Here is an 18,554-nt window from a genome sequence, read left to right as displayed (position 1 = left end):
ATTTCCCTAGTCCAGTTAGCTGCAGTTTAACAGACAAATCTTCTAGAAAAAGCTGGGTCTGCAAGAGTAAAGAACCTTTAAGAGCATCTCAAAGTTTCTAGCGTCTTTTTAGATTTAGCAGGTCTCCTTGTACCCAAAGGGTGCATGGTACAATGGAGAGGAATAGAGTGCAACAACCCCAAGGCTTTTGCACACAGAATTGAGGATATCCACATGTGCAAGCATACTGCATAAAGCTGCAACTTCAGGTATTTGGGAGGCTGAGGATAAGACATCTTCTTCAGCCTCCTCCGACCCTGCCTTTAAGTATCCTCCTTATTCACGTCTATGTGGGGCATATCAGGATCCGACCCAAGTAAAGACTGAACACAGAACATGGCCTTTTGTAGGCTTGGACAGAATTGACTGTATTAAATACATTAGTTGTCAGAGAAATTGTGACAGTCAGCCTTTGTCAGGTAGGCGGCTTGTAGCATGCGGATGCAGAGACTGTGGTTAAAATAGAGTCCAGATCTGATGCAGGGGAAGCATTGGCACCCTGAAGCGGAGTGTTGTGCAGGACTTTGGCAGAGCATATGTTCACCTGGTTTTTAGCAAAAATTCTCATTCTCTCTCTCTATATCTATCTACATATACACACACCTATATTTAAATTTATATTACACACATACACTATAGTTCTACCTTAATCCCAGAGTGATTTCTCCACAAGTGGAAAAAAAAAAAAATAAAAAAAAAAAAAAAAAAAAAAAGGAGGTTCATCACCTTAGGACACTGGGGGGAAAAAAAAAAAAAAAAAAAAAAGATGCAGACTCCAAGTGGAGTAGAGTTATAGGGAAGGCACCCAGGGGGCATGTTCTAAAAAGCTTTGCCAGTAAACAATCACCTGAAGGTACGAGCCTATAACCCAGGGTCTAGGAATACTCAGCCTGTGTTCTATGATCTACATTTGAGATAAAATCATTTCCTTTTATACCACAGGCTGCTTCGCATCATAGTGACACAGCAGAGGGCCAGCAAGATGAAACTTCCTCTACCGGAGTAACTGGGCAGAACGTGACTAAGACATTCCTGTCCTATAGCTAGTTTGTGGTTCTAAGACACAAACATAAATAATGCTTTTCTCAGCATAAGTAGAGATATACTATGAACTTGGGGGGTGGAAATAAAGAAACCCTTGTTTAACAATGATTTATAGAACACTAAAGAAAAGTAAAACAGGAAGGCAGAAAAGGAAAGGTAAGCGCCAAAGAGTAACAAGCAACATTATGTACATATGGAAACTTTGACACATATAATTAGGGCACTACAATAACACTACAACAGATTCTGCATTGGCTTGTTTGGTGCTTTAAGAAGAAACTTCTTCAAAACACGGAACACAAGTAGGAGTTACTTTTATAGTGTACATGGGATAAACAGCACTATACACAAGCATGTATCACACACACTAATCTGTTCTCATACGCAGCACCAGGTAATAAATGAATAAGAAGAAAATAGGCTTCCTCGTTACAGAGAAAGTTCTTAAGTCCAGAATAGCAACTGGCAGAGCAGTCAGTCAGGCTGGGATTGATGAGTAACTAGGTTCATTCCCATCCAAATAAAAAAAAAAAAATAAAAAAAAAAAAAATTACTATATACATGTGAATGGCTCGCGGTCACTGGGACAACAGCGAGCAAACAGCCAACTGTACGCGGTTGTCAGTAAACAGAGCAGCAGTCCCACTGATCAAATTTTGTCTTTGTGTTTCACTTTGGAAAGCCTGCGGGTTGCACCACTTTTATTCAGCAATTTTAGGACACGATCCTTGTGATCCAAAACTTTAAGCATGCAGTCCCGGGACTCTGTGATTTGATCCATGACAAGCTTACAGCGCTGCATGTTACCCTGTAAAAAAAAAAAAAAAAAGTAAATACAGTTATAAGGTAAACAGAAGATGATATAACCCAGTACTACACTGTTTTGGTGTTATGGTGTAAATTAAAATTTTTATTTTAGACAGTAACATTTTGTAATCACTTCATGACCAGAGCTAATTCAACTTTGCAACAGTGCATCAGTTCAATCAACAATTGTTTTTATCCTGTAAGATATCCATATGAATGCAAGACTATAGGACAACAGTTTTTCTGTCAGTAGCATAAAATCTTGATTTGCCTGTTACTTTCATAAGCAAACCCCAAGTACGGTAATAAGAAAATAAAAATGTAAAATTTCAACATTTTGCACATTTTTCTAACTCTTGAATAAAATAAAATTATTTATGTGCAGCACTTGTAATTGTAAACCCAAGAAATATGCATTAAAAAGTATTTAAAAACAGGTACCTTATAATTTTGACAAAAAAAAAAAAAAAATAAAAAAAAATAAAACTGCAATAACTAACCAAAACCTATGCCACAATTTTGCCAATTTGTACCCATTTATAACACTGGGTTTGGTGAATAATCCTATTTAAATAATAAAAAAAAACAGTGGTGCCCGGTTGCAAAGCAGGCTTGGTAAGGAGGGGGTTATTTTGCTTTAAGTTAAGCCCGCTTTCACACTGGGGCGGTTTGCAGGCGCTATTGCGCTAATAATAGTGCCTGCAAACCGACCCGAAACAGCCGCTGCTGTCCCACCAGTGTGAAAGCCCCGAGGGCTTTCACACTGGAGCGGTGCGCTAGCAGGGCGGGAAAAAAAGTCCTGCTAGCAGCATCTACGGAGCGGTGTATATATCGCTCCTGCCCATTTAAATCAATGGGACAGCGCGGCTATACCGCCGGCAAAGCGCCTCTGCAGAGGCGCTTTGCGGTGGTTTTCAACCCTTTCTCGGCCGCTAGCGGGGGGTAAAACCGACGGTAAAGCGCTGCTTACAATAGTGGCGCTTTACCGCCGACGCCGCCCCCGCCCCATTGTGAAAAAGGGGCCTTAATGATTCTCCCTAGGTTTTTTGTTTTTTAATAAATAAACCTTTCTGCTGCCAGAAGACAGTGCTATATACTGTATGTAGCCGAGCTGATACAGCTCAGCTACATCATGGCAGGAGTAACTATTTATGTTTTTAATCGAAATATTTATTACATTTTTTGTTTGGTTTACAGAGTACAAAAATAGACAAATAAAAAAGGCATACAAAATATCAGCTAAACAAAAACCGTTCCTCATATGGATTAGAAATATCACTAGAACACCTACATATCACAGTAATAAAATGTTTAGAAAGTTATGATGCACATAGCATAACATGTAAAGCACAACAAAACTTTTAAAGCAATTTGTCCTTATACATCAATTGGTTTTTGTGAACTTTTTGTAACTTCATGCTGATCATGGGAGGATTAGAGCTCTTCCACAAAGTGGAATGGCAAGATTTTGCTGCATTTACAAAGTGAATTAAAGTGAATTAGAAGAGATCTCTGGTATACTGCTGTGTGGGGGAAAAGACGATGATGGCTTGTCTGAAATTTTGTAGTAAAGTGCTGAGCCATTTCCCTTATTCCAGTGTAAAGATTTCCAGTGTTCTATACCATTTGGACAGAAAATTGAAAATGGTCTTGTGTTTATTTCAGTTATTAAACAAGAAGCCCTTATATTTAACCGAATAGAAGGCTATGATTTCATAATGAAATGCTCCTAACGTCACTTACTACAACCTGTAAATATTATACCCTTTTTCCTTGTGAAAGGTGGGCAGCAAATATGCAGTCCAAATACCAAATCTTTTTTTTTTTTTTTTTTTTTTTTTTTAATAAAACACACACACACACACACAACATAGCAATAGCATATCCACTGTCCTTGCTTTCTTTATTTCTAACAAATATGACAAGACCAGACAATTTGTTGATGCATTCCTTTTACCATAAGAACCAATAACTATCCAATATTAATTTGCAATAAACCTTTAACCCTAAACCAATAAACCCCAAGTTAAAATTCGACAAAAATTTAGTGACTACAAAACACATCTAATTCCACATACGCAGAATTGTGTGTTACGTTGTACATTGTTTTTTTTTTAAACTGGAATAATTGGAGGAGGAATCTTCTACAGGGGGAAAAACAAAAAATGAAATACTGTATTAAACATAAAATTAGAGATTGCATGTAATACCTGTATTAACTCATTGATCCTGTGCAAATCATCATCTGTGGCAGTCTTCTTTTTGGGGATGAGCCCCTCTTGCAGAACAGTTAACCGATCAAACACATCTTGTTCCAGTTTAATCTGGGAGGAAGAGAATGGTTGTTAAAATAAAATAAAAAAAAATAAATAAATAAAAAGAACAAACAACTACAAACTGAAAGGCTCACCAGCTGTAGCAACTGTGCGGCACAGAGATGCGTTTTCCAGCCCTGCACACGACAAGCAATCCCCTTCTGGTTGGCCATCTCCTGTAATGTCAACTTTTTCTCCTCTGTAACAAAGCATCACAAAAAGGAGCTCAAATTTGGTCTGTTTCCTAGCTGAAATGTTGTCACGCTCATAATTGGCTCATAGCAGATGACTCTAATGCTGCAGTCGCTCTAGAAGCTTCTCTAGTGGGTTCATACGAAGCCCTACGAAATACATAGAGTTAAAGATCCACATCCCCTAACTAGATCTATGCGCACGGTGATCAGAGCATGGGGCAGCAGTTGTCTCCTATGCTAGGAATAACTTGGGACATTACTCTCCAAACACTCCCTTATGGATGAACCCCTCTCTACCAGAATTCCAATCCATTCCGGATCCTGCTCTGTGGGCTGGTCATGGCATCTGCAATCTATCCCACATTTGTGAGGGTGGCGCATTACAAACATTTGACCAAATTAAAAATACATTTGATCTACCCAACTCCTATTGCAGGGATATGCAATTAGCGGACCTCCAGCTGTTGCAAAACTACAAGTCCCATTATGCTCTGCCTCTGGGTGTCATGCTTGTGGCTGTCAGAGTCTTGCTATGCCTCATGGGACTTGTAGTTCTGCAACAGCTGGAGGTCCGCTAATTGCATATCCCTGTCCTATTGCTTTTGGTTTTTCCAGCTCCGGCATGGTTTCACTACACAATTTGGGACATCTCCTTTGCTTTTGTAACAGCCTGATATGGAATTACTCCTTCCGGATGATTCCCTTAAAAAAAACATTATCGTCCATTTACAGGGCATTACAGCCGACTGTACATCATGGACTGGAAGGCTTTTATTCCTTCTGGGTTGCGGAGTTGGATACGGAAGACTGGGAGGATGTGTGAGAGATTCCCTTCCTTAGCTCATTGCCGCTAGATACTATCTAATCAAGTTTAAAACTATACACAAGTTTCATTATACACCATGCTGATTACATAAAATCTACCCAGATTGCCCACCATGCTGTTGGCGTTGCCAAACTGACTCTGCCAATTACTTACACATGATTTGGTCTTGTCCCTTACTGCAGGTCTTTTGGACCAATGTTCTCACTTTTATCACCAGCTTAACTATTGTTCCTATACCCCAGATGGTGGATGTCTGCATTTTAGGGCTGGAAGATGCTCTGGCCCCACCCAAAGCTGTTCGCACGTTGCCAAGTTTGCTTCTGTTTTACGCTCGGAAGAGCATTGTACTTAAGTGGAGAGCATCTTCTGCACCTACTCTCAATATGTTGAGTTGAAGTTACTGTTTAATTTGATCATCCCGCTGTATAAAGAAACCTACACATACAAGGGCTGCCTGAAGAAAAAATTTAATAAGGTGTGGGATGTATGGTTAGACTCTGATACCACCGTGACTCAACAGCAAGACCCTGACACTAATCTATCTTAACCACTTAGGGGCCGAGCATCTTTCTGAAATTTGGTGTTTACAAGTTAAAAACAGGTTTATTGCTAGAAAATTACTTAGAACCCCCAAACATTATATATATTTCTTTTAACACCCTGTAGAATAAAATGGTGGTTGTTGCAATACTTTCTGTCACACCGTATTTGCGCAGCGGTCTTACAACCGCACTTTTTTTTTGAAAAAATACACTATTTTGAATTAAATAAAAGTCAGCGACTTTACTAGTAAAAATCAATCAAAAACACCCCATAGTTTGTAGACAATATAACTTTTGCGCAAACTAATACGCTCATTGGGATTTTTTTTTTTTACCATAGCAGAATACATATTGGCCTAAATTTCCGAAGAAATTTGATTTTGTTTTAAATTATTTTATTGGATATCTTTTATACCCGAAAGTAAAAAAAATGTTTTGTTTTTATTTTTTTTCCTAAATTGACGGTCTTTTTCAGTTTATCGCAAAAAATAAAAAAACCACAGAAGTGATTAAATACCAGCAAAAGAAAGCTCCATTTCTGGGAAAAAATTGTCAGTTAAAATAATGCAGTGCCGTATCGCAGAAAATGGCCTGGTCATGAAAGGGGGTAAATCTTACGGAGGTCAAGTGGTTAAAGCAGAGTTACGCCCTCCACTTTAAAAATAAAAAGTCAGCAGCTACACATACTGTAGCTGCTGACTTTTAACATTAGGACCCTTAACTGTCCTGGAGTCCAGCGATGTCGGCACTGCAGCCGATGTTTCCATCGGCTGGTCGGGTGCTGCTGCTGCCACTGGGGGTAAGGGAGCCTGGCAGTGTAGCCTTTCGGCTTCACGACCGGGTCCCTACTGCGGATACGCGAAGCACACTGCGCTCTTGCACTGGTCCGGCTGAAGGGGAGTGAGGAGGAAGGGGACCGAGCTGCTGACGTAATTCGCCGCAGCCCAGTCTCCCAGAAGTGGGGACAGGGTAGCTGTAAAAAACAAAAAACAAAAACCTGGTATCCGCTTCCCCCAAAAGGTGGCAAATGTGGCACAGGAGGGGGGAATCAGATAAGTGGAAGTTCCATTTTTGGGTGGAACTTCGCTTTAATGTAAAAAAAATAAAAATAAAAATCTGCTTTGTAAAATATTTGGACGATTTAGTTTTTTTTGCAAAACTGATAATTTTCTATGGGACACTATACTACAAAATAGTCCCACAAACGCGGGCCATTGATTTCAACCAAGATTTGTTAGTTTGCACATACAAAAAAGTATTTTTTCCTAACAAATTCATTCAAGACCATGTTGCAAAAAGGAATTACACCCAAATGAAGGTCTAAGGAGCAAAGCTAAATTTTAGACAACAAAATCCTAAATTTACAAGAATTCAACTACAGGTGAATTTAATTATTCATTTACCAGGTTACTTAAGGAAAACCCCTCCATGTCAGCAATGGCACCACATGGGCGAGAAATGTCACAAAGCCTACGAAAATAATTTCTTTACACAAGAAAGGTGAAGGCTACAAGAAGATCAGCAAAGCTTTACTCATCAGTCAGAATCCTGTAGCAAAAGTGATACAAAAATTTAACAAAGATGGAGCTGCAACCATCTTACAGACGTCCACGGAAGTTAACACCTCGACAGGAGCGGCGTATGCTGATGAGAAGGGTTAAAGGAAAAAAAAAAAAAAAAAATAATCATCATGCAAGTTCACTGCAGTTAGCTAGAGAAGTGGAAAGCCAAACTGGGGTGATTGTTTCCCGTGACACTACACTGTGTACACTGCAGAGGAATTGCATGCATGGGTGTGGTCCATGAAGGAAGCCTATCCTGAATCCCATGCAAAAAAAAAAAAGCCTGCCTAGAATTTACCAGGACCCATGCTGAAAAGGAAGACGACTATTGGGACTCTGTACTCTGGAGTGGTGAGACAAAAATAAATGTTTTTGCAACTGATGGCTTCAAAACTGTATGGCATCGCAAAGCTGAGGAGCACAAAGAAAACTATATGGTGCCTATAGTAAAACGTGGTGGGGGCAGTGTCCTCTGGTGGGGCTGCATGAGTGCTGCTGATGTTGGGGAGCTGCATTTCCTTGATGGTATCATGATGTAACAGATGTACTGCTCTATATTGAAAGAGAAGATGCTACCATCACTCCGTGTCCTTGGTCGTCGTGCACTTTTCCAACATGACAATCATCCAAAGCCACTGTTGCATTTCTGAAGAACAGGGTGAAAGTGATTCAGTGGCTAAGTATGTCTCCTGATCTGAACCCAAACAAACACCAATGAGAAATTCTGAAGAGACAAGTTAAGCATCACTCTCCATCCAGCATTCAGGCTCTACAAGAGTTCATTCTTGAAGAATGGAAAAAGATGGATTTTGCAATATGTCGCCAACTTGTTCATTTCATGCCCAATACTTGATGCTGTCCTTACAAATCATGGAGGTCATACAAAATACTAGATGTAGAAGGATTTGTTATGGGATGTAGTCATTTTTGAATCAACTAATTTGAGTAAAACTGAAGATTTTGTAATCCAAGTTATATTATTAACCTTACTTTCATGTAATGAGCTGAACAAATGTTCTATAAAGCTCAGTTGTCATGTCAAAATTTTGGAAATTATTCATGTATTCATTGAGATACTAATTAAAACACCACTTTTTTTGCTGAGGTGTGTGTATGTGTGAAAATATATAATATATACACACACACCTCCCTGTCACTCCAAGACCAAACAAAAGCAAATACTGCATATTTTAGTATATCATTTTGCCTTTTTAGGTTACTGACCTTTGACCCGTACATCACTATAACGTTGGAAATGATGGTAAGCTGCTTTCCAAGGATTACGATAATGGCGCAGCAGCGTAATAGGAGGTCGAGGCCTAACAGGAACGTAACGTACACCTTCCTCATCTGCAATTAAACAAACAGATTTTACAAACACAAGACAATTAAAACATTGAATCTAAACAGATTAGGAGAGAAAGCTACAATACCTATGTACTCCTTAGGAGGAGACTTGCGCTTCTCTGGCCTTGATGTTAAGGGCTTTACTGTGTGACATCTTTCCTCATCTGTGCTGTTGGTCTCCATCATGTCTCCCTCTTCAGTTGATATAACATGCTGCTGTTTGCGAGGTTTCTTGCGGGGAGAGGCTCCTGGAGGCAATTCCCCAGCAGACACAGAGATATTATTGGCAAGAAGAACCAGTGGGGAGGCGACAGATCCAGGGGTCAGTGGATGAACTGCTGGATAAATGAAAAAAAAAAAAATTGGATAACTGCAGCAACAGCTTATTGAAATCTCCTATCCTAGTTAAAGAAATTCCAAAACAGCAAGCATAATCCCAACTGTCAATGGGATTTTATGTTGGGAGTTCGACAAGTTAAGTAGAAAAACTTATTAAAGTGGAAGTTCTACCTATAGGTAAGCCTTATTCTAGACTTACCTATAGGTACTGTAAATCTCTCCTAAACGTGTGGCATTCAGGAGATATTTACCATTTACTGCGCTGATGAGGTCATCAGCACATGCACTCTGAAGGTACGGCCGCCGGTGCTGTTTCTTTAGGTGAGTGTGCCGTGACCGGCGGCTCCGGCGTACATGTGCGGGAGTGACATCACGCGGTTCCGGGCAGTCACAGAGCCGGAGTCCGTGGCCCCGGAAGGAAGATGGGCGAAGATGGATGCGGCCTGCAGCGGGGACGGCGCAGGCTTTGTTTGCAGGTATCACAATGTGCTCGCATGCGATGCAGGGAAGAAGAAAGGAAGAAAAACCCACCAGTGGGGATGACGTCACTGCCATGCATGCGTGGGAATTCAGCCAAATTTGCCATTGCTGAATTTGTACAGTGAGCTGTGTGTGCCCGGTGGACAGGCAGATAAGTAGTTTTAGAGCGGAAGAGACAAAGAATGCCTTTTGCATTAAAAATCCTGCCCGTTTGCTCATTTTTATAACTTAGCCTAATGTTACAATTTAAAGGGGGGAAAAAGCCTAAAACAAATCATGAATTAAACAGACGAGGTTTATTCTGTGTGTACCCTGGACTTTATAAATGAAAAGACATAAGGGAGAAAATTGTCACACAACTCCTTGAAGCAGATTAAACTAGCCAAAACTTTATCTAGATAAAAACTAAGCAGGACATCATAAAATTACCAACCTGAAACTGGCCTAGTTATATCCATTGGTTCTGCCTCCTCCTTCACTTTCGCCTCAGGGACTGCTGCTCCTGAAGGTGCACTGCTCAGGAGAGGTGGAGGTGCAGATAAGGCAGGAACAGTAACAGGAGGAACATGGATGCTGCTGGGAAGGGGTCCAGGCATAGGCTGAGATGGTGGGCTGGGCACAGCAGCTGCAGGATGATGAGAAGAGGGCAGAGATGCAGCTGCACTCGGCTGATCACCACCTGTGCCTGGATCCCCAGTCACGCCTGGAGTCACGGAAATGTGAGGTTCGGCTTTTGGTTTTACACTAAGAAAAGAAAGGAAAAATAATTAAAAAAAAAAAAGTGTGTAAAATTGCTTTAAAAAATGCGTGTTTAAAACATAATGACAGTAATCTGCACATCTTTTGGTAGATGAAGCGTTTTTATGGCTGTCTGTATCTCTACAGGAAACACTTTGTCACTTCCTGTTTTGTTGCCATGACAGGAAGTAATCTTCTGGCTGCAGCAGGGGTTAATATAAATAACGGGCTGTCATAGGCTGTCAAGAGAGCCCTACTATGCTGGGTCAGCTCCGCCGTTCATGGAAACCATACTACAGCTTCTATGAATGAAATGTGATCTATGAATGAAAGGGTCAGACCCATCAATAATCAACCCTTCCTCCATTCATAAATCCTTTTCATTCATTGAAGCTGTAGTACAGCCTCTACGAATGCAGCAGCTGGAAGGAAAAGCCAGGGATAAATTTGGCTGATGAAAGCCTGTGACAACCATTAGTTTTTAACCCCTGCTGCACCGAAAAGGGGGAAGACTTCAACTAACAAAAGAGGCATTGGTACAAAGTACACATCCTACTGACTGAAAGTTATGTGCCTTGTGCTGATTTTTTTATTTTTTTGTCTGAACTTCAGGCTACTTTCACGCAGCCAAGGGCAGCCACCAGCAAGAATCTGTAGATTCCTGCCTGTGGTTCTAAATGCTGCCTGTACACACTGTGTGCCACCAGCAGCAGTCAATGGCAGCTGTCAGATTTGTACACCGAACAAATCAATGGCAGGTGCTGTTTGGCTGTAACTGCTCAGTTACATGTGAATAGAGCCTCCATTCGACCTTGGACACAGTGGAGTTGATTTACTAAAACTGGAGAGTGCACAATCTGGTGTAGCTCTACAATGAAACTAATCAGCTTCTACTTTTTTGTTTTGTCAGAGCTTAAAGCGGACTGCCACCCAAAAGTGGAACCTCTGCTTATCCAACTTGTTCACATTTGGTACCTTTCAGGGGTGAGCGGGTACATGTTTTTTTTACAGGTACTCTGTCCCCACTTCAGGGAGACTGGGCCACGGCGAAGTACATCAGCAGCTCGACCCCCCTCCTCCCTCCCCTTCTGCCGGGCCAGTGAGCGCAGCGCGCCTGCGCAGTAGGGACCCGGTCGTGAAGCCAAAAGGCTACACTGCTGGGTTTCCTTACTAGCAATGGTAGCGGCAGCACCCGACCAGCCGATGTAAACATCAGCTGCAGTGCTGACATCGCTAGACTCCTGGACAGGTTAAGTGACCTAAGGTTAAAAGTCAGTAGCTACAGTATGTGTAGGTGCTGACTTGATTTTTAAAGGGGCAGGCGGCACTCCGCTTTGATTGAACAAGCTAAAGTTAGAAGCCAATAGGCTACCATCCATAGCTGAATCAGACTTTTACTAAATCAACCCCAGTGTGTGCCCAGGGTAGACGTTTCTGCAGAATTCTGGCCCCACACAAACTGACCGCAGCTAATTGGAGACTCTGTATACGGCCATAGCACAGAGTGTTGCCACTTCTGAATGCAACAAACCATCTGCGCCCATGTGGTGGTGTAAATGTAGCCTAATAGGTCAATGAGATGCACAAGTGTGTGTGTGGGTCACACTTAAATCTTCACTGACGGCACACTCCAGTAACTCACTGGAAAGATAAGCCAGAATTAGATGATAGCCCCAGAGTCTACATCTTAACAGTCAATAATAGAAGCTCTCGCATTTCCTTCATCACAGGTTCCCCTTTAGATCCCCATGAATTGTACATCTGAATTACCCAGCAGGCCGAGGTGAAGCAGACGTGCTTCGCATAGAGCTGTCGTGGCGTGGGCTTACTGCATCTCCTGGATGTGGAGGAATAAGGCTTTTTCTAACAGATAGCCTGTTAAAGAAACATACAGTGGATGAGCAATAAAGTCTATAAAAAACATAGCAAAGTACAGTGTGCAAAGTTATCATTACAAAGCAAAAACTATTTATCTTTCACTAGCTGCATTGTGCAACACTATAGAGCCACTGGCTGACCAGTAAGAACTACAGTACCATGCTATAAGCAGGCAGATATTTTACCTAGAATGACAGGCAAAGAGTTTATCATCAATAAAAGGCACACCAAAATAAATTGCATTCCAAAAAACACACACATACACCATTTTTGGGCAAGATATAAAAAACTAAGGTTGCAGTGAATAAACAGATACCCAAAATGTCAAAGTCTCAAAATTGTGTGCACCTGTGAAATGATGAAAAACAATGGTACTTAAAATTTTTCATGTGATAGCATGGACAGGCAACAAGTTCTCTCTGTGGTGACATTAGGGGTTTATTAGACCCCAAATGTCTTCCCTAACACTACAGCCAATTAAGCTTAGTTCACACTTGATTAGCTGCTTCCTAAGGTAGGAAGTGAAGAAATGCTTGATGTTTCTGGTTTCATTACCTCCAGAGGAGATCAGGGAATAGGTGTTTCTTGGTATCCTTCTGCTCTCACTATTGGGGCAGTTTATTGCCACCTGGGTGCCCTGGAGGAAAGTGATCTACAGCTGTCTAAACCACGTTTACTAAATAGATGATTGTTGGCTGAAAGAAAGGGAAAGAAAGGAAAAAAGATCCCAATCTCATAGCTGCAGCCATAAACTTGTTTTAATCATTTAAAGTGGAGTTCCACCTATTTTAAAGAAGATGGCAGGGAGGGAGAAGGGAAAGGTGATCTTCCTTCCGGTGCTAGGGGAGGAAATGGGAGCTGGGTGCCTGTAAAAACAGGGTGCCCGCTCCCCCCCCCCAAAAAGGAAGTTCAATTTTTGGGTGGAACTCCGCTTTAAGTCCAGGGTGTGAAAAAAAATGGCTTAAGGCTGGCAAGTAGCTTATTGCAGTGTTTCTCAGCTCCAGTCCTCAAGGCGCCCCAACTGGTCATGTTTTCAGACTGTCCATTATTTTCCACAGGTGATTTGATCAGTTTCACTGCCTTAGTAATTACCACAGCTGTTTCATCTGAGGAAAATCCTGAAAACATGACCTGTTGGGGCGCCTTGAGAACTGGAGTTGAGAAACACTGGCTTATTGAATCTCTGGATTTGCTGTAAAGCTTTTCCTGTACCATCCAAAACCTTGATATGCTATAACAAGCAACAGTTATTGTGACAGGGAAAGATTCATGGCTAGAGTTGGTGTATCCTTAAAATAAAACTCATGTTATGATAAATAGTCAAAATTACTTTTCAAAAATATCCAGGCATGCCTGGAGACATTAGTTCCCACTCAGCCAAAAACAGGGGAGAGGGGGGTTGGAAAGTCACCAAGAAATACTTCTTACTGAGTGGGTGTCAGAGGAATCTTAAATATTGCTAAAGCACCGTTGCAGGGAATGTAGCAGGAAAAGAAAAAAAAAAATCCTAAAATTTGTTTGCATAGACACAGATTTGACATTTAAAAGGTAAACTGCAAATCTACATTTAAAGCCCAAGCTATACACTGTATACATTTAGGCTGCAATAAAATGCACAGCAGAGTGTTACTAATTGCAGAACTGTAGCTGTGGCTATGAATGGGCTTGGCAAACTACTGCATTTCCCAAAGAGAAGCACAGAGAGACTAGTCTATTTCCACAGTGATTTCAATGGAACAGAATACAATGCTACAATTTACTGTTTTGCCGCACCCTAGATATACAGCATTTCAATTAACCTATAACACCATTATTGACATCTACTACTGTGGCTAAGTTTTCCTGCTTTAGAGCTTACAGTTATAACACACAGTAGTGCTGCAGGTAAGAGGTAATTCTAGGCAGCCAAAAACTGCCACTGCAAAAAAACTATTTTATACGTGAAAATTAAGTTTGCCTGACAGCAGGGGAGGACACTAGAAAGTGAACACAAAATACTGGAATTAAATGCACATGCAAATAAAACAAGCATAAACTGATGTGATAAGACTACTTCTACATGTGCCAGCACTTTAACTTTAATTAAAAAGCAATGTCTTAGAGAATAGACAAACATACCCATCAGTGGCAGGCTTCTTGCGCAAGATGCTGGGCCTGGGAGAGGATCCCTGAGCAGGGGAATTGCCCATACCTGGACTCTGATTGTGGCTCTGCATGACAGCTGCATTAGCTGGGGTTGTGGTGAAAGTGCTTAGAGGATTGGCAACAATTGTTGCCCCTTCTGCAAGGACAACTGAAAATAAAGAAAAGACATTCACAAACCCTCCACTTTGTTTCTGGAAAGGATAAGTCACATGCATATCTAAATGGATCAAGAAATGTAATACGAAATGAAAATTAAATAGAAAAAAAAAAAAAAAACATACACAGCACTGCCCTAGAAAAGGATATACAGTGCCTTGAAATTTTCCACATTTTGTCATGTTACAACCAAAAACATAAATGTATTTTATTGGGATTTTATGTGATAGACCAACACAAAGTGGCACATAGTTGTGAAGTGGAAGGAAAATGATAAATGGTTTCCAAAATGTTTTACAAATAAATATCTGAAAAGTGTGGTGTGCATTAGTATTCAGCCCCCTTTACTCTGATACCCCTAACTAAAATCTAGTGGAACCAATTGCCTTCAGAAGTCACCCAATTAGGAAATAAAGTCCCCCTGGTTGTAATTTAATTTCAGTATAAATACAGCTGTTCTGTGAAGCCCTCAGAGGTTTGTTAGAGAACCTTAGTGAACAAACAGCATCATGAAGGCCAAGCAGGGTTAGATTATAAAAAAATATCCCAAGCTTTGAATATCTCATGAAGCACTGTTCAATTCATCATCCGAAAATGAAGAGTATGGCAAAACTGCAAACCTACCAAGACAAGGCCATCCACTTAAACTGACAGGCTGGGCAAGGAGAGTATTAATCAGAGAAGCAGCCAGTAGGCCCATGATAACTCTGGAGGAGCTGCAGAGATCCACAGCTCAGTTGGGAGAATCTGTCCACAAGACAACTATTAGTCATGCACTCCACAAATCTGGCCTTTATGGAACAGTGGCAAGAAGAAACCCATTGTTGAAAGAAAGCTATAAGAAGTCCTGTTTGCAGTTTGCGAGAGGCCATGTGGGGGACACAGCAAACGTGGAAGAAGGTGCTCTGGTCAGATAAGACCAAATTGAACTTTTTGGCTTTATAAACAAAACGCTATATGTGGCGGAAAACTAACACTGCTCATCACCCTGAGCACGTCATCCCCACCATGAAACATGCTGATGGCAGCATCATGTTGTGGGGATGCTTTTCTTCAGCAGGGACAGGGAAGCTGATCAGAGTTGATGGGAAGATGGATGGAGCCAAATACAGGGCAATCTTAGAAGAAAACCTGTTAGGCTGGGTTCACACCTACGCAGAATGGATGCAGCAGGAGAATTTTTATATTTCAGGGATGAATTCAGGCAAAGATTCTGCCTCGATTCGTTCCCTGAAACGGAGAACAGGGACAGACAGCGTTGCTGTGTGATCAGCGGCCGGTTTAGGTGGGAGTCTGCAAAAGACTTGACTGGGGCAGAAGTTCACCTTCCACCAGGACAACAACCCTAAACATACAGCCAGAGCTACAAATGGAATGGCTTAGAATGGCACAGTCAAAGTCCAGACCTAAATCCAATTGAGAATCTGTGGCAAGACATGAAAATTGCTGTTCGCGGATGCTCTCCATTCAATCTGACAATCTTAAGCAATTTCGCAAATTAGAACGGGCAAAAACTTTACTCTAGATGTGCAAAGCTGGCAGAGAATTAACCAAAATGACTTACATAGTAGAAAACTGAAAATAAACAAATGCAGCGCTATGTGATGCATCACTCACTCAGGTGAAAAAAAAAATAGATAATTGCCATGGGCAATGCGCGAGTGAATGTTGGAGCAACTTGAATTCCCAAAGAATATAAATGGTGAAAAAATATATAAATTTAAATACTTGTCAAGCAAGTGCACAGTGAAAGAAATTATATATATATATATTTTTATTAGAAAAAAAAAAAAAACACAACACACACATAGCACTGCATTTGTTTATTTTTAATATTTTATAAACAGATTATGGGAGTGTGTATATGCTTAGCGGCTGTGGATTGGATCTCTTACGTTTAAAACATTCTTTGGACACTCTTCATTGGTAGCTCGCAAGACATCTATCTATAACACATAGTAGGTGAGGTTGAAAAAAGACAAGTCCATCCTATGTGTGTGATTATATGTCAGTATTACATTTTATAACCCTGTATGTTTCGGTCGTTCAGGTGCTTATCTAATAGCTTTTTTAAACTATCGATGCTCCCCACTGAAACCAGGGCCTGTTGAAGGGAAATCCACATCCTTGCCGCTCTTACAGTAAAAGAACCCTCTACAAAGTTTAACTGCTTGCCGACCAGCGCACGACGATGTACGTCGACACAATGGCACGGCTGGGCAAATGGGCGTACCTGTACGTCCCCTGAGTGCGTGCGCCGATGCGTACTCCGTGAGCGTGCCCACAGGTTCCGCGGACTCTATGTCCGCCGAGGGCCCGCGATCGTGACGCAGAGCGGTAGAATGGGGAAATGCCCATGTAAACAAGGCATTTCCCTGTTCTGCCTAGCGAGACGATAGGGATCACCCCCCAGTTAGAATCCCTCCCTGGGACACACTTAACCCCTTGATCGCCCCCTAGTGTTAAGCACTGATCGCTGTATAAATGTCACTGGTCTCAAAATAGTGTCCGATGTGTCTGCCGCAATCACGAATATATATAGATATAGATATAGATAGATAGATAGGATATATATATATATAGATATAGACGCCATTACTAATAATAATACTAAAAATGCCATAAATCTATCCCCTATTTTGTAGATGCTATAACTTTTGAGCAAAACAATCAATATACGGTTATTGCGATTTTTTTTTTTTTTTTTACCAAAAATATGTAGAAGAATACATATCCGCCTAAACTGAAAAATAATTTATTTTTTTTATATGTTTTTCGGGGGATATTTATTATAGCAAATAAATATTGCTTTTTTTCCCCAAAATTGATGCTCTTGTTTATAGCGCAAAAAATAAAAGCCGCAGGAGGTGATCAAATACCACCAAAAGAAAGCTCTATTTGTGGGGAAAAGGACGTCAATTTTGTCTGGGTGCAACGTCGCACGACCGCGCAATTGTCAGTTAAAGCGGCGCAGTGCCGTATCGCAAAAAGCGCTCTGGTCAGGAAGGGGGTGAATTCTTCCGGGGCTGAAGTGGTTAAGGTTAAGTCTCATTTCTTCCAATTTTAATGAGTGGCCACATGTCTTATTAAACTCCCTTCCACGGAAAAGTTTTATCCCTATTGTGGGGTCACCAGCGTGGTATTTGTAAATTAAAATAGCATCCCCTCTCAAGCGTTTCATCTCCAGAGAGAATAAGTTCAGTGAACGTAACCTTCCTTCATAACTAATATCCTCCTGTCCCTTTTCTTAGCTTTGTCGCCCTTCTCTATCCTCGCTCCATTTCCAGTACATCCTTCCTGAGGTCTGGTGCCCAGAACTGGACCAGAGTCTTGTAGAGCAGGAGAATTATTGTTTCATCTCTGGAGTTAATCCCCTTTTTTAATGCATGCCAAGATTCGGTTTGCTTTATTAGCAGCAGTTTGGCATTGCATGCCATTGCTGACAATATAACAAGTATAGGCGCAAAACAAGTCAGACATCATAAACATTCTGATACAAATCTGCTAGGGTAGAAACCAATTCCTCAGCTGCAACATAACACAAGTAGAGAGGTGCCTCTAGGTGCAAATAGAAATAGCATGACTAGAAGGCTGACATGGGAACGTGGGCGGGGTCATGTAACAAGCAAGATATTAGGGGCGTGTGTATAAAACAAACACAATATGAAGCTAAAAACGAAGCAATTATAAAAAAACAGGGCAATTAAAAAACAATCATATAAGCTGTTCTGGACAAATGTCATAAGTAATATGTTACCATTGGAATGGCATTAAAAAAATAAACACATGGCCGAGGTGACGTGAAAAAAAAATAAATCTAAAAAATAATCATATTTAAGAACAATGAGACTAGGTGTAGTAAATACTATTAAAAACAACCAATAGAAGCTAGAGATAATGCCAAAAAGGTAAAAGCTAATACAAAGGAATATAGTAAGTGATTTTATAAAATGGTAGAAATTTCGATTCCTTCGTTAATGCCACTGGGTGAGAGAACGTCTAAATTTGAAATCCAGAACGTTTCTCTCGCACACAGCTTTTTAAAACACTCTGCTACTGGGAGAGAGTTAGAGATTTGCTCAATCACCCAGACCTGCAGGCCAACCGTAGACTGTTGATGAGCTTGAAAAAAGTGTCTAGGG

General features: G+C 40.9%; 1 protein-coding gene across 7 annotated transcripts in view; it reads right to left on the bottom strand.

Moving 5' to 3' along the window:
- Positions 1-1,381: 1,381 nt before the first annotated feature.
- The window catches only part of SAP130 (Sin3A associated protein 130), a 60,140-nt gene continuing 42,967 nt past the window's right edge, over positions 1,382-18,554 (bottom strand). For 5 of the 7 annotated variants that reach the window (XM_073625789.1, XM_073625792.1, XM_073625791.1 and 2 more), the window contains 8 exons: positions 14,230-14,404; positions 12,004-12,108; positions 9,929-10,239; positions 8,763-9,014; positions 8,554-8,679; positions 4,301-4,404; positions 4,101-4,214; positions 1,382-1,891 (listed from right to left, as the gene is read on the bottom strand). In XM_073625789.1, coding sequence (XP_073481890.1) covers positions 1,733-1,891; positions 4,101-4,214; positions 4,301-4,404; positions 8,554-8,679; positions 8,763-9,014; positions 9,929-10,239; positions 12,004-12,108; positions 14,230-14,404 — 1,346 coding nt within the window. In that variant the 3' untranslated portion in view covers positions 1,382-1,732. The remainder of the gene's footprint in view (positions 1,892-4,100; positions 4,215-4,300; positions 4,405-8,553; positions 8,680-8,762; positions 9,015-9,928; positions 10,240-12,003; positions 12,109-14,229; positions 14,405-18,554) is intronic. The other 2 variants (XM_073625795.1, XM_073625793.1) reach the window with 1 other exon arrangement.

The sequence above is a fragment of the Aquarana catesbeiana genome, linkage group LG04 (genome assembly GCF_042186555.1).
Source record: "Aquarana catesbeiana isolate 2022-GZ linkage group LG04, ASM4218655v1, whole genome shotgun sequence".
Taxonomy (NCBI): Eukaryota; Metazoa; Chordata; class Amphibia; order Anura; family Ranidae; genus Aquarana; species Aquarana catesbeiana.
Note: the sequence above shows the minus strand (reverse complement) of the source record. Positions and strands in the feature narration are given on the sequence as shown.